General features: G+C 42.8%; 1 protein-coding gene across 7 annotated transcripts in view; it reads left to right on the top strand.

The window, feature by feature from the left end:
- The window catches only part of ADAMTSL3 (ADAMTS like 3), a 338323-nt gene that overhangs the window by 40823 nt on the left and 282111 nt on the right, over positions 1–15389 (top strand). For all 7 annotated transcript variants that reach the window (XM_064366147.1, XM_064366148.1, XM_064366144.1 and 4 more), the window contains exon 3: positions 2142–2261. In XM_064366147.1, coding sequence (XP_064222217.1) covers positions 2142–2261 — 120 coding nt within the window. The remainder of the gene's footprint in view (positions 1–2141; positions 2262–15389) is intronic.

Here is a 15389-nt window from a genome sequence, read left to right as displayed (position 1 = left end):
CGTTTTTAAAAGGAAAACAGAGCATAAAAATTCAGAAAATGTGCAGCCTGACTATGTGATAGAAAAGAAAAATCCATTTTCTGGGGAGAAATTCAAGCCAGCTGCAGAAATTTGCATAAGTTGCAAGGAACCTAATGTTAATCCCCAAAACTATGGGGGAAATGTCTCCAGGCCTTGTCAGAGACCTTCATGACAGCCCCTCCCATCACAGGCCTGGAGGCCCAGGAGGAGAAAGTGGTTTCGTGGGCTGGGCGCAGGATCCCTGTGCTGTGTGCAGCCTAGCAACCTGGTGCCCCATGTCCCAGCTGCTCCAGCTGTGGCTGAAAGGGGCCAATGTAGAGCCCGAACTGTGGCCTCAGAGGGTGGAAGCCCCAAGTCTTGGCACCTTCCAAAGGTGTTGAGCCTGCAACAAAAGTCAAGAGTTGAGATTTGGGAACCTCTGCCCAGATTTCAGAGGTTGTATAGAAATGCCTGGATGCCTAGGCAGAAGTTTGCTGCAGGGGTGGAGCCCTCATGGAGAACCTTTGTTAGGGTAGTGTGGAAGGGACATGTGGGGTCAGAACCCTTACACAGAGTCCCTACTGGGGCATGGCCTAGTGGAGCTGTGAGAAGAGGGCCACCATCCTCCAGACCCCAGAATGGTAGATCCACTGACAGCTTGGACTATATTCCTGGAAGAGTCACAGACACTATATGCCTGCCTGTGAAAGCAGCTAGGAGAGATGCTGTACCCTACAAAGTCACAGGGGCGGAGCTGCCCAAGACCATGGGAAATTACCTCTTACATTAGCGTGACCTGGATGTGAGACCTGGAGTCAAAGGAGATCATTTTTGGAGCTTTAAAGTTTGATTGCCCCACTGGATTTTGGACTTGCATGAGCCCTGTAACCCCTTTGTTTTGGTCAGTTTCTCCCATTTGGAACAGCTGTATTTACCTAATACCGTTGTATCTAGGAAGTAACTATGTTGCTTTTGATTTCACAGGCTCATAGGCAGAAGGGACATGCCTTGTCTCAAATGAGACTTTGGACTGTGGACTTTTTGGTTAATGCTGAAATGAGTTAAGACTCTGGGGGACTGTTGGGAAGGCATGACTGGTTTTGAAATGTGAGAACATGAGATTTGGAGGGGCCAGGGGAGGAATGATACGGTTTGGCTGTGTCCCCATTCAAATCTCATCTTGAATTATACTCCCATAATTTCCACATGTTGTGGGAGGGACCCTGCGGGGGATAATTTGAATCATGGGGGCAGTTTCTCCTGTACTGTTCTTGTGGTAGTGAATAAGTCTCATGAGATCTGACGGTTTTATCAGGGGTTTCCGCTTTTGCATCCCTCTCATTTTCTCTTGCCGCTGTCATGTAAGAAGTACCTTTTGCCTTCTGCCATGATTCTGAGGCCTCCCTAGCCATGTGGAACTGTAAGTCCAGTTAAACCTCTTTTTCTTCCCAGTCTCGGGTGTGTCTTTGTCAGCAGCATGAAAACGGACCAGGCTATGAGCTTTCCGTGAACTAAACAGAGTCTACAATATCCATGTTTATTTAAGCTTGGATTTTTAAACAAAGAATTATGAGGAAAAAGTCTCAAAGGATATATGCCAAAACAATTAAAAGTGGTTATTACAGGTTGAAAAGATTATGGGTGATTTTTATTTTCTTCTGTGCTCATTTATATGTTCTAAAGTTTCTACAATGAAGTACATTTTTGTTGTGGTATGGGAGAAAATTTTTGTTCCCCACTCCTTCGCCAAAAAAAGAAGAAAAAAAAGAAGGAAGGAAGAAGAAAAGAAAATCCTAAAAACAATAGATTTGCAACAACTAAACAAAATTAACTACTCTGTGGCTGAATTGCTGGAAGATGGGGAGCAGAGGGAGTGGGGAAGGGAGAGAGGCAGGTGTTGGGGAATAAATACCATGGCTGCCCATTTGATTCGGGCCACTGTGATATCTCAGCCTAACAGTGCCCTGACACAGATACCTGGTGTTCCTCACCTTGGTGTTTTGCCAAGAGAAGGCACTTCCCTTTTTGTTTCTTCATAGAGCTTTTAGTGGTAGATTCTCCTGGAATGGCCTTCTTGGACTTTACTTGGCAGGGGGTCCTTACTGGAGTCTTATTTGTGACCCAATAATCTTGTTTTTCAGACCACAGCTGAGAAATCTCCCGGAGCCTATTTCCTTCCTGAGTTTGCACTCTCTCCTCAGGGAAGTTTTCTGGAAGACACAACAGGGGAGCAGTTCCTCACTTACCGCTATGACGACCAGGTAAGAACATTGGACAAGGATCTACCTTTGGCTTTGCTGTTTGCCAGTGGTCAGGAAACAGTGTCTCTAAAAGACCTTCAAAGTAATTATATTTTCCTCTTGGCAATACTAGTACAACAGACCCTTGACACCCTTGAAGGATCGCAGAACATCTGGATTGCCCGTGTTTGCATAGAATTTCCTGTACAATGTGCAGTTCTTTCTCTGCATTTGCATGAGAATCACTTTTTCTTATTTTCATCAGAAATATATAATGGATTTGTTCATCTTAGCTATCACCACAGTGATGATTCAATTCTGAAATTTTCCAAAAGTTCTGTTTTCTGCTTACATGTTACTTCTTTGCCCTCAGCGTTTACTTCATTTCTTTCACCAGCACCAATGTTACATGCTTTTTTTCCCCAAGATTACTTTTCAGAAAGGAACACAGTGTATATGTCTGTGTGCATATGTGTCTGTGAGTGTGTGTGTATGTGTGTGTGCATGTATGTTTAAATCATTTAAAGAAGGCTAACTTAACAAGGCCTTGCTTGGCTGAGATGTGTAAGCTGGGCACTGGAAGTTGTGGTTCCCTTTCATCCTCAGTTCACCTTGATACCATAACAGCATTTAAGATTATTCGTCTTTGAAATCATTCACAACTGGGTGAAACAGAGAGTTTCAACTTTGCCTAATGCAAAGATGGTAGAACCTGAATTTATGGGGCGGTTGAGCAAACCAAGGTGGACTTTAACACGACGCGAGGCCTTGGTGGATCTGGCAGACCTTGGTACCTATAGGGCCCAAGTCAAGGTGAGGAGCTGGGGCAAGATCACCTTCTCGTGGCACATGATAGAGTGGAGGGAGATGGCCCAGTGACTGAGGCCAGCTGTGCTATCCTCAATTGTATAGCCAAAGGCCAGTGCGTTCTGGTTTGATTTAGGTAAAGCCTAGTTAGGGTGCAAAAGACAGTACTGAAAAGGAACAGCTCTGAGAAATTCAGTCTGCCGACATGGGTAGATCCAAGATGTGACCACAGGGAATGGGACTCAGTTCTGGGGCTGGCTGGAGCTAGGCGGAGTGCTGGAGGTTGGCTGGGAGAAGGATTAAAGTCTTGCAGAACATCGGTGGCAGATGCGGGTTGGAGATCAGAGCATAGAGGGCAGGTAGAGGAGTCTGTTGCTCAGTCCTCTCTCTCCCAGCTCAGGAGGAGACACTGCACACTCTCCATTCTCGAGGCTGCTGCTCAGTGACCTATCCTTGATGGGCTTAGTTTTGGAGCTGGGGCTGGGGTAAAGGACAGGGCTGTGACCCAGCAGACTCCTGTGGGCAGAGAGCCACACTGGTCGTTGGGACAGGAGTGGGATGAGACCAATTTCCTACTGAAAATGTCAACATTCAATCATTTTTTCAAGTTACTTTAAAAGTGACAGAATGCATTATTAGTTATTGCGGGGAGCAGGGGTGGGCTGGGGAATAATGCTATATTTGCCTTGTGGAGCCCAAACATTCAGGCCTGGTTGCTAATAGGGCCTAAAACATCGTTAAGTCACTTTTTGCCTTTCCCCCTTCCCCTGATGGATTTTGAGAGGGTCTATAATTTATAGCTCCTTTTAATCCAGAAATCAATAATCCAACAGGTTTTCATATGAGAACTTCAGAGGAACTAATTGAGAGGGCCATAAAGGATAAAAGCGGGTGTCTGGAAAATACCAAGCTATGCATTTTATAATTAAAGAGTGGTTAATGCCTTCTCCAGGTTCCACAGATACTTTATATTTAATATAATAACAATATAAAAGCTGGAAAAAGGGGGAAACAAGCCCCTTTAGTCTTTTCAAAAGGTCTAAAGCAGATCTGAAAAGTGTGTGGCATGCTGTGGAAATTTTATCCTAGGACATGGTGTTCCAGAAAGCCCCAGTGACTAGCATAAGAAAACACTCTGTGTTGCCCCCACTGTGTATTTCTTTTAAGAGAAAGGAATAATTTGAGATTATAACAAGCCAGTAATAGCACCCACTTTCCTCTACTAAGGACACAGAAAATAGGCTTTTGGACTAAACTAGGTGTATCTCTTGAATGAACCTCAGGAATTTGATCAGCTAGAGACTGTGAACCCACCACCCAAATCCTGATTCTCTTTCCTCCTTTTTCTTTTTCTTTTCCTTTTCTTTTTTATTTTTTGAGATGGGGTCTTGTTCTGTCACCCAGGCTAGAGTGCAGTGGCAGATCACAGCTCACTGCAGCTTCAGTGCCCCCGCAACACACACACTCAAGTGATCCTCCTGCCTCAGCCCCACCCCCGCCACCCCAACTAGCTGGGTCTATAGATATTAGGCATGCACCACCACCTTCAGATATTTTTTTTGGTCTGCATTTTGTAGAAATGGGGTTTTGCCATGTTGCCCAGGTTGGTCTCAAACTCCTGGGCTCAAGTGATCTGCTGTCTTTAGCCTTCCAAAGTGTTGGGATTACAGGTGTGAGCCACTGCCCCTGGCCAATTCTCTTTTTTCTTAATGCGGAAGGTGCTTCTCAGGCACTGGGGTAAAGATAAAACCAATCAAATACTATCAAACTTAAAAAAAAAATCCCCTGATCCTGCAGCATATGACAAAACATTGAGATCAATTAAGAAGAAAGTCTCTGGAGTCAGAGACTGCTTTGGGTTCAAATATGATTTGCCAGTTCTGCCATTTGATTTGCTGTTTTACTTGGACAAGTTACTTTACTTCTCTGTGTCTCAATTTTCCCATCTGTGAAATGGAGATTTGAATGGCATCTACCTTATGTAGGTGTTGTAAGGACTTGAAGCAGATAATTCATATGTCTCCCTGCACAGGGCCTGTGTAGTTGCTACCTAGATCAAGAAAATGAGCATTTCCAGCACCCTAGGAGGCTCTTGTACCCCTTTCCAATCAATATTCCCCATTCAAAAAGTAACCACCATTCAGACTTTTATCAGTATTATGGATTCATTTTGCCTGCTTTTAATTTTATTTTTGATTCTGTATAAATGGAATCATACGGCACGTACACGTTTGTGTCTGGCTTCTTTCACACATCATTATGTCTGAGAGATTCAACCCAGTTGCTGGATCCAACATAATATAGGGTTTAATGTCTAGCAGCCAGTTGTACTCTTTGGAACAAATTGTCTCATGTTGGAACAAATTGCAGCATACTGGGTGGCATGCAGCATTGCTCTTGCACAGAAATTCCCAGGTTGTTCCTAAAAGGTTTTCAGAGCAGTCTCTCCAAAGATTTCATACCTGGGGAAGTGGTGGGGACAGTTTTTCAGTGTAGCCTTTGTTATATGCCAGCAGCCACCAGCATTCCACAGCCAGAAATAGGTACAGGGTCTGTGTGAGTGGCCACCAGGGCAGAACCTGTGTCAGGTGGCATGGGTACCTACATGTGGAATCTCCATATATATGCCAGGGGTACTGTCCTGCTGTCACAGTGGCCTGAAGCCAGAGTGACAAAGTGCTTATGCAATTGAGGCTGCAGCCTAGTTTCTTCTAGTGCTGTTGGGTCAGATGCAGTTTCACTGGGATCTTCCTACCTGTAAAGTACTCATTTGATAAAATGGGATGCAAATGGATGGTATGTAGATATTTGCTGTCTTTGACGATCCTCACAGGACTTTTTAAAGTATTTTATCTTGGGCACATTTCATGAAGACCTTCAGGTCATTCTTCTAATGTCTCCTGGGTTGGATGCCTGGAAAACTAATAACCCTGAGGCCAGTAAAGCACAGCTGTGATATAGGCTGCATTTAATGGGACGCATAAAAGCCACACTGTGGATCATACGGAGGCCCAAGGCAGCTTCTAGTGAAGAAAGTGGTCTGAAGCCAACTGAATAACAATGTGGTTTAGTGCAAACAGGACTAGTCAGGCAGCCTGGTCTTGCTTCTACCACTAATCAGCTTATAATTTAACAGAACTATTTAACATTTTGGACTTCAGATTCTTTATTTCTTTTACAAAGTGACTGGATTTCACGATCTGAACTCTTTCCACTCTGAAATAGTCTATTTTTTGAAACTACAAATATAAGATTCCATATTGCAGTGTTAATTGGATCATTCTGATAATTGAGGCCATCTTGCCAGCAATGTGGTAAACTATTACTTAGAGAATTGTACAGTTTTACAGCTGGTAGAGACTTTGGCCCAAATGCCTCATTCTACAAGTCAAGAAAACAGAGATGCCAAATGTGCAAATGACTTACTCAAGGGCACCCATGGTTATTTGAAAAGCTAAGGCTATTATATTCCAAACCCTAGGCTCTCCTGCTCTGGGATATTTCCAGGACCTTCTCTAAGAAGAAGAACCACCTAGAAAGTTATCTCCTATCCTAAAAATCCTCATTCCACTGTTTATAGTCAGTAGAATTTGGGGATCTTAGACCCCAGAGAATGATTTAAGATTAATGGATGCCTTATCAGCTCATTCTCATCTCCTTCAGGAATTTGGAATTAGCTATGACGATAGCATCTATAAGCATATTTATTACTTTCCAGTTTTGAATAGAAACCACAATTTTTTCAAAACTTGGGTGAAACATATTAGCTGAAATTGAAATGGCACTGACTTTCCATTGGATGAGCGCATTCTTAGAATGAAGGTGTTCTAGCACTTGGTTGCATCAGGTATATGAAGTAGCTAGAATGTATTGGTTTGGGATGACTGGCTAAGAAGGCTGTGGTTTTGGAGTTACTAGCCAGCCTGTCTCTGGGGTAGATTCTTTGGCCATTCCTCATAGTGGTTTTGGAGTTTTGTCCCACAGAGGACCTGTTCATAGGCAAACAGCTGGATATTGGTCAGTTCTAGGGTGTGGAGTCTCAAATTCTGCACATGTTTCTTTTCATCATTGAGTTAGGTAGTTTTTGGAGATCTGCTCTGTCATTCTCTGCCTAGGTCTCTTTCTGGGAAAGAGGGATGGTGTAGTCATTTTGCATTCTTACTTTGCTTCAACTCACTGAAGACTTAAGCTTGGAGCTTCATTATGAACAGTGATTTAAAAAGCCTGTGACAGGCTCAGTGTTTTTCAGTTAGAGATCATTTATTTTTTAATGTTAGGAAAAGTTGTGTTTTGCATAAATATTCTTTTATTTCTCTTTATTTTTAGTGTTTGTTAGGCATGGGAGAATGTGGAAGGTGTGTTCTATCAGTCTTGGTGGATTTGCTGTAATGTGCTTCCTCCTCACTGGCAGCTACCGTAGGATAAAGGACATTAAGCACTAGCAGTAGTCTAAAGTGACTTAGAAATTAGGGCCTCGGCCAGGCGCGGTGCCTCACGCCTGTAATCCCAGCACTTTGAAAGGCCGAGGCAGCCGGATCACGAGGTCAAGAGATCAAGACCATCCTGGCCAACATGGTGAAACCCCGTCTCTACTAAAAAAATACAAAAATTAGCTGGTCATGGTGGCGCACGCCTGTAGTCCCAGCTACTCGGGAGGCTGAGGCAGGAGAATTGCTTGAACCCAGGAGGTGGAGATTGCAGTGAGCCGAGATCGCGCCACTGCACTCCAGCCTGGCACCTGGCGACAGAGCGAGACTCTGTCTCAAAAAAAAAAAGAAAAAAAAAAGAAATTAGGGTCTCATGCACACTTTCCTATTCTTTATGAACTCTTTGTGTGTGTACCTGTTAGTATTAATATAGGGTATTAAAATAATGTCGATCTTGCCACTTTTAGGCTAGTAGGCACCAAAAGGCAGGAAAAAGGTTAGTAACTTGAATTTCAAATATGTAGGACAAGTGGTGGGTTCTGATTTTTCTAAAATTAACCAAGGATAATCCTACTAATGCAAGCTTGAAGCCATTTAGAGGAGGGCCACCTTGATCTCATGTTGGAGAGGTCCTTTTGTACCTATTTATACATGCCATCCCTTCTCCTCTATAAACTTCCCACTCCTCTGCCCTTGACTAATTTAGCATTTGCTGTTTCTCTTCCTGATCACATTTAAGCAGATTTGAGATTTTTTTTCCAGACTTAAAAATGCTTTTGCCTGTACTCTAATCTACCATTGCTTTCAGTGACCACTTGGTTTTCAAATTCCCACTGTCTCTTGCTGCTTTCTGCTACTCATTTTTAACCTTTAAAATCTAACTTCTTGTATGTCCTCCAGCCCCCTCTTCCCCTACCACCTTCAACAGGCATCCTTTTTAAGACTTTCAGTAACTTTCTTAAAGTCACACCTATATTCTGGTATGAATAAGCTTATATTTGTAAAAGTCTGTGTTGGTACAATTTCATGTTTGTGAAGTCCTAAGGCCTTAATGACATCATAGGTGGAGTCATAGTTGACTCTTCTCTTTCCTTCCTGGGATGTTATTGGCTGCCTGTTTGTATGATTTCTTGTTTCAGAACGCCTCTCTAGATTGTATTTTCTTTACAATTTCCATCCCCAGGGAGGCAGAGGGCTGGATGTGTGGCCTTGGTAGCATCTGGAATTGTATTAATAGCATGTCAGAGTTGAAAGAAAGTATAGGATTCTGGCTTTTCAGGTGAGGAATCTGAGCCCTAGAGAGGAACAGGGTCTTGTCCAAGATCACACAGCCAGGCAGTAGCACAGCCAAGTGCCCGTTCTTTGCCCTTAAGCTCAGTTAAGACATTCTTACATCTAATCTGTGGGCAGGAAAAGTATGAGAGAAATGTTTGAATGAATTTTTAATACTAGTAATAACAGTAATATATTAATAATGAAGTCTTTGTGTAGTCTTATTTCTAAACTTCTCTTAAATGTCCTTTTTTCTTACACTATTATGACAAACAATTTTCCTTTTCCTCATTTAACTATTGCTTTATGCATTCTTTTAAAGAGAAGAAATCTATTTGCTGCAAGTACATCTTTCTCAAACTAACTTCTTCTGAACTTTTACAAATATCTTGGCCAGGAGTTTCAATGTGGTTAAACTATTGGCAGCCCTCAGAAATATCACTTGATATTTCCAGGTTATTTATGTAATCGTTTTTAGTTGGAAAGTATATACTGACTTCTGAAACTTCTGGTAAAAGAAGATGGACATAGCCCTTGGGTCTACTGAGTATTTTCATCTTCTTCACTGATCAAAATGAGCAACTTATATGTTCTCCACATAGGAGAGTTTCCGTGTTGTTTCTGGCCTGTGTGTATAATATTTTTAAGCAGCAAGCCATTTGAGTTTGAATAGCTCATTCTTTTGTTAGTGAGTAATCTTGGTCAAATGTAGTTATGCCGCTTAAATATTCCAAGATTTAGTGATCTAACAGGAAAGCAAGTTCGTGGTCTGTTAAGAGAAGACAAGAACAAATTAATTGGAATAACTTGTACTCTGTTCCTAGATCATGCATGTAGCAAATGCATGAATACTGCACATGCAACTGTACATGCTGTTCTGATTGACTGTGACACACATGAATTCTGAATTTCATTATCACTGAGCTTTTCACAAATCATACAAGCATAAAAGAACTGTGTCTGTGAGTAGAGATTCAATATCCAGCTTTTGAGGTATGCGTTTTCCTCTTACAGTGTTGTCTTCCTGGACTCATATTTGGGGTACTGGGTGATTTTTATCACTTTCACCCTATGGGTTAAGTGATGGGTATAGAATGGGGATGTTCAAGACAGACCCAAATGCATCTTCCCTTAAAAATCCCTCACTATACTCAAGAACGCTGAGAGACAGGTTCTGTTCTGACAGCGCCCTTGCTGTCTGCTCCCAGATCATCCTTTTTCTTTGCGATCAGATCAGTACTCACAGATCCTCAAAGTCTTCAAGTGCTTTGAGACGAGGTTGTTTTGAGCAACTCAATTCTGTTACTCACAATCCCTGGGTGAAAGCAAGCAAGTAGGCTCTCCTCTCCACCGTCTCCTCTTCAGCAGCCCTTTATGCCTTGCCTTTTTTTTTTTTTTTTTTTGAGACGGAGTTTCGCTCTTGTTACCCAGGCTAGAGTGCAATGGCGTGATCTCGGCTCACCGCAACCTCCGCCTCCTGGATTTGGGCCATTCTCCTGCCTCAGCCTCCAGAGTAGCTGGGATTACAGGCACGTGCCACCGTGCCCAGCTAATTTTTTTTTTTTGTATTTTTAGTAGAGACGGGGTTTCACCGTGTTGACCGGATGGTCTCTATCTCTTGACCTCATGATCCACCCGCCTCGGCCTCCCAAAGTGCTGGGATTACAGGCGTGAGCCACCGCACCCAACTTATGCCTTGCTTTTCTATTCTTCCTCCCGTTTTATCCTTTGTTTATTGACTCCCCCTGCCCAGTGCTTTCCATTGCCCCCTCATGGTCAACAGGACTCCATGTCCTGACTTCTAACTTTCTGCTGCAATTGAAAACTGGCCTTGGCCAGGCTCACTACCTCCCTTGCAGGCTTCACCAGTGGAGGCTGTTCATGCCTCACATCCCAGGTACCACATGGCTAAGGTTGGGGGTTGACCTTCTTTGAGTCCCTACTGCTACTTCCTGGCCAGTCCTCTTCTCTCATCTCAGTGTTCCTCCTTTTTGGAGGCTCATGTCATCTGTCTAAATCTCTGATCAGAGCATTCACCAAAACCTTTATGACCTGATCATGACTTCTTTCCTTTCAAGGTCCTGCCATGATCTGGGGAGTGTTCAAGAATTAACACTTGGGGCAATTTCTATTGAGCCTCATGTCCCTGGGATCAGGAGTGAGAGCTCAGGGCAGTGACTGATAGCCCTTAAAATTGCCTGTTCCAAGAAACTGTTTCAATTACATTTGTCATTCTGCAAGCTTCAATCTAACCCTGTCATTTCTGGATCTTTCTGGCTTCAGTGACCTTCACAAACCTTCCACTTCAGCCACCCATTCCAAGTGTCCAAACTGGACCATATAATTCTTCAAACTACTCTGCCTTAGAAATATTAAATCCTTCAGCCTCTCTCTAATTTCAGATCCCTCTTTTTTACATCCTCCTGTGCATGTTCCTACTACATGCATTCCTTTTTATCTCTAAGAGACATCTAATTATCTTATCTCTCTGCTTCTCGCAGGTGATCAGCCACTCTCCAGCATCTCTAGGTTTCCTACCCATGTGGCCTCTCCTATCAGTGTCATCCCTCCCCTCCTATGCATGATTCTCCTGGGCCACTAGCCTAGTGGAACTCTCTATCTGGTTCTCTACAACTTGGTGTTTTTCCCTGTCTTACACTCAGATGGTCTTCTGAGCTCTGTTAAAGAAGATATCAGCCAAGAAATACAACCTCACGTAGTAGGGGAACCCTTAATGTCACCTCTGATCATCTCTAATTCTTTATTTTGACCACACTCATCAACCCCCTTCTACTAAATATCTCTGCTACTGAATGTATGTTTTTCTTAAATGAGTGCCAGGTTTCTGTTCTGTTGTGGTCTGTCCTCCTTAGGCATAGCAAAAGGATTTTATTAGTGTTTGTGATCTTGAGAAAGTGCAGGAAACTGGACTTGCAGTTTCGCTGTAAGGATAGGGAGTAATGGCAGGTGGAGGACTGGATCGGAACATCTTATTTTTTTTTTCTCTTATTACAGCATAAAACAATGACAGCCACAAAACAAAGGTGAGTTGATTTGCTGGCCAGCAAAGAAGGGCCATGTCAGGCAGGAAAATAATTCGCTGATTCTCTCCAAGCTGAATCTTGAAGGACCAGATGTAGAAGCAGTAATGGAATGTATTCCCTATCACAAGGTATTTGAGGCATTATGTTGTGACTGGCTTATTTGGAAATGTTTCCTTTTCTTTGGCCAATTCTAGCCTACATAAAAAAAGTGTAGGCACAGTTTGCAAAGAGATTCCTGGTGGTAAAGGCTCCACGGGGCTCGAGTCTCTCAGTGGACAGTTTTGTCTGCTCATGCTTGGGGTTTTTAACACTCTGGAGTGTGTTTCTTGGTTCTGAACTTTGGGGAGCTGAGGCACATTGAGGGCTCTTCCAGATGGTTGGGAAAATTTTACTGACGTATGGATCCTTGAGGCCAGGTAGAGAAATATATTGAAAGTATCTGTTGTGTTATTCTCTGTGTTTAGTTACCTTTGGTAATACTCTTAATTTGCTTCTTATGTAAACCTTTTTAGGGTGGCCAACTGTCCTGGGTTTCCTGGCACTGAGACAGTCCCAATTTCCACTCTACTTTCTAGCTTGGACTTTAATGTCCACTCTTGGGCTGGAGTTCTCCAATGAAACTGGTAGCCCTGAGGTCACGATTCTGCTAGCTGTTGTGCGTGGTGGGACATCCCAAGGGCAAGTGTGGGCACAGGTGTGTAGCTGTCAGGGATGCCCACTGGGACACTCTGTCTTCATTGCTGTCCAGCACATTTCTAGGCCAGGTGATATTGATGAAGCTTGCATGTTTCATTTCCCTTCATGCAGCTCTTCAACTGCAGCCTTTGCATAAGTTGTCCTGTTTGCTTGAAACATCCCCTCTGCTTTGTATACACTGGTCCTCCCCCTACCATCCCTATCTAACCCTTGCATATCCTTCAGCTTGGTTGTTAACTTCCTCAAAGATGTCTCCGCTACCATCCCCACCTTCACTTCCACTCCTGGGTGAGATTAGTTCTACCTGCTTGCTTGCTTCCTAGGTCTCCTTCCCTTCCCTTCCCTCCCTCCCTCCCTTCCTTCCTCCCTTTCTTCCTTCCTTCCCTCCTCCTTCTTTCTTCTCTTTCTCTCTCTCCCTCCCTCCCTTCTTCTTTCTTATTTTCTTTTTTCTTTCTCTTTTTCTCTCTCTCCCTTTCTTTTATTCTTTCTCTTTATTCTCTTTTCTCCCTCCCTCCCTTCCTCCCTCCCTTCCTCCCTCTTTCTTTCTTTCTCTCCCTTTTTCTCTCTTTCTTCCTTTCTTTTCTTTTTTTTCTTCATTAAGTTTTGGCTTTCCCTCCCTCCCTCCCTTCTTTCCTCCTTTCCTTCCTTCCTTCCCTCCTTCCTTCTTTCCTCCGGCATCCTGGGATTTTTTTTCTTATAGCATTTTGACCTCCTAACTCACTGTAACCATCATGTATTGCAGTGGGAGGGAGTGAGGAGGTAGGAGAAGATGGGTGTGGTGAAACAAGGCACTCAGTTTGGATTTCTCATGCTAGTCTGGGTGACTTATCCAAACAACAAACCCCATGGGGATGCTGCATCATGAACTGTTTCAAGAAAACACAATGCGGGATGTGAGGTTTGGAGCAATTTCTATTAAGCCTCATGTCCCTGGGGACAGCAGTGATAGCTCAAGACAGTGACTGATGGCCCTTAATATTGCCTCTTCCAGGAAACCATTTCAATTACATTCGTCATTCTGCACATGCACATATGAATGATTATTTTGGACAGATTTCTGTTTCTAAAAGTTAATAATATATGGCTGCATACATGAATACATTTGGATTAGGTGGAAATTAACATACATAACATACACCTCCCTTCCCAGAGCTGGATTTAACTAACTGAGTACTTTCTCCAAGTCGTCTCTCATCCCGTCTGAGGTTCTCATATTAATTCCTTCTCCTGTGCACCCAGCACTGCACGCTTCCTCCTCTGTCTCTTCCACCAGGCTTTGAGCCCCTAGGGGCAGGGACTATGTCTTCTTATCACTATAGTTCCAGACTGTACTCTGCAGCCTGGCACATAGTAAATGCACAATGAGCATATGTTTGTTGAGGATTATAGCCCTTGTCAAAAACCTTAAATGGATCCTTGTTTCCTCCTCTGAAATAGGCCAACTGCTGACCGGTATTAAAGACCTTGCACAGCTTGGCCCCAGGTTACCTGTCTTCCCTTATCCCTCGTTTCTCTGTGTGCTCTGTGCTCTGCCCAGACTGGACTACATGCCTCTGCCTTCTGATCTTTGCCTGTGCCATGGATGTCAAAGCTCTTTGTGGCATGTCTGTGTTTTCTGCAATGTCTAGCTTAAGTACCATCTCCTCCAGGTAGCCTTCAGTGAAGTCCTCAGCCAAACAGCGTTTCTTCCTGCTCTTTGAAATAGTCACTCATCTTTGCTTATGGCCCTAAGGATTCATCTGGGTTTGTAACTATTGACGTGGATGTCTTATCTCTTCTGCTGGAGTCAGAACAATTCTAGAGCAAGTCTGCACGACTTTTCTGCAATTCCCATGGGCATAGAATAGCTAGAAGATCTACTTCCAGAAGTGAAAAGACTTGAAGAAATTCTAATTAATTTTTTATTTTTGAATTTGCTTTAAGACATAAAATAAATTCTTATGCTGGGCGCAGTGGTTCATACCTGTAATCCCATCACTTTGGGAGGCTGAGGTAGAAGGATCACCTGAGGTCAGGAGTTTGAGACCAGCCTGGCCAATATGGTGAAACGCTGTCTCTACTAAAAATACAAAAAAAAAAAAAAAAAAAAATTAGCTGGGCATGGTGGCAGGCGCCTGTAATTGCAGCTACTCGGGAGGCTGAGGCAGGAGAATTGCTTAAACCCGGGAGGTGGAGGTTTGCAGTGAGCCGAGAGCATGCCATTGCACTCTAGCCTGGGCAACAAGAGTGAAACTCTGTCTCAAAAAAAAAGAAAATTCTTGAAAAATGTTAATTATTCTTTGTCATAATAAAGAGCCTATCTTTATTTCTTCCTTGTGTGTATGTGTGTGTGTATGTGTCTGTAGTGTGTGTGTATTTATTTCTATTTTTCACTTTCTTCTTACAACTATGAGGAAGTAATAATCTCTCTTCCAAATACTGTTAGTCCAAAGGCTTGTTTGGAGAATCAGACTGTTCTTTGTTTTAGACCCTGGCTGCTTGCTTCCAATTCTCAACTCTTTCCATGTGGCAGACCACCAATAAGGAATAGTATTCCTACTCCATTTGGATGAATCCTTCTCTTAAACCCTTCCCTCTGGGATTTAATGCTAACAGGTTTTTTAAAAATTTACACTTTAAAATGATTGAGTAAATTTTCCCTTATAATTGGGAAAAGGCAAGATTTTTAACTAAGAATTTTGCTTTTGCGTTAGGTTTATACTATATTAATATATATATGTATCAAATAGAGCTATGATATACTGTAAATATACATTAAATAAAGCTATGCTCTATTTAAAAACCTAATTCTGAACACACAGTTCTCATGAAAAATTATACTACCTTGAATGGAGACCTTTCTTTCTTTCTTTTTTTTTTTTTAAGAAAACCATACATCCTTTTTATTGTTAAGTTATAGGTAT

Source organism: Aotus nancymaae, unplaced genomic scaffold (genome assembly GCF_030222135.1).
Source record: "Aotus nancymaae isolate 86718 unplaced genomic scaffold, 86718_ANA_hifiasm-v0.15.2.pri h1tg000064l_0, whole genome shotgun sequence".
Lineage (NCBI taxonomy): Eukaryota > Metazoa > Chordata > Mammalia > Primates > Aotidae > Aotus > Aotus nancymaae.
The sequence above is the reverse complement of the archived record's forward strand: the minus strand, read 5'-3'. Positions and strand labels throughout refer to the sequence as shown.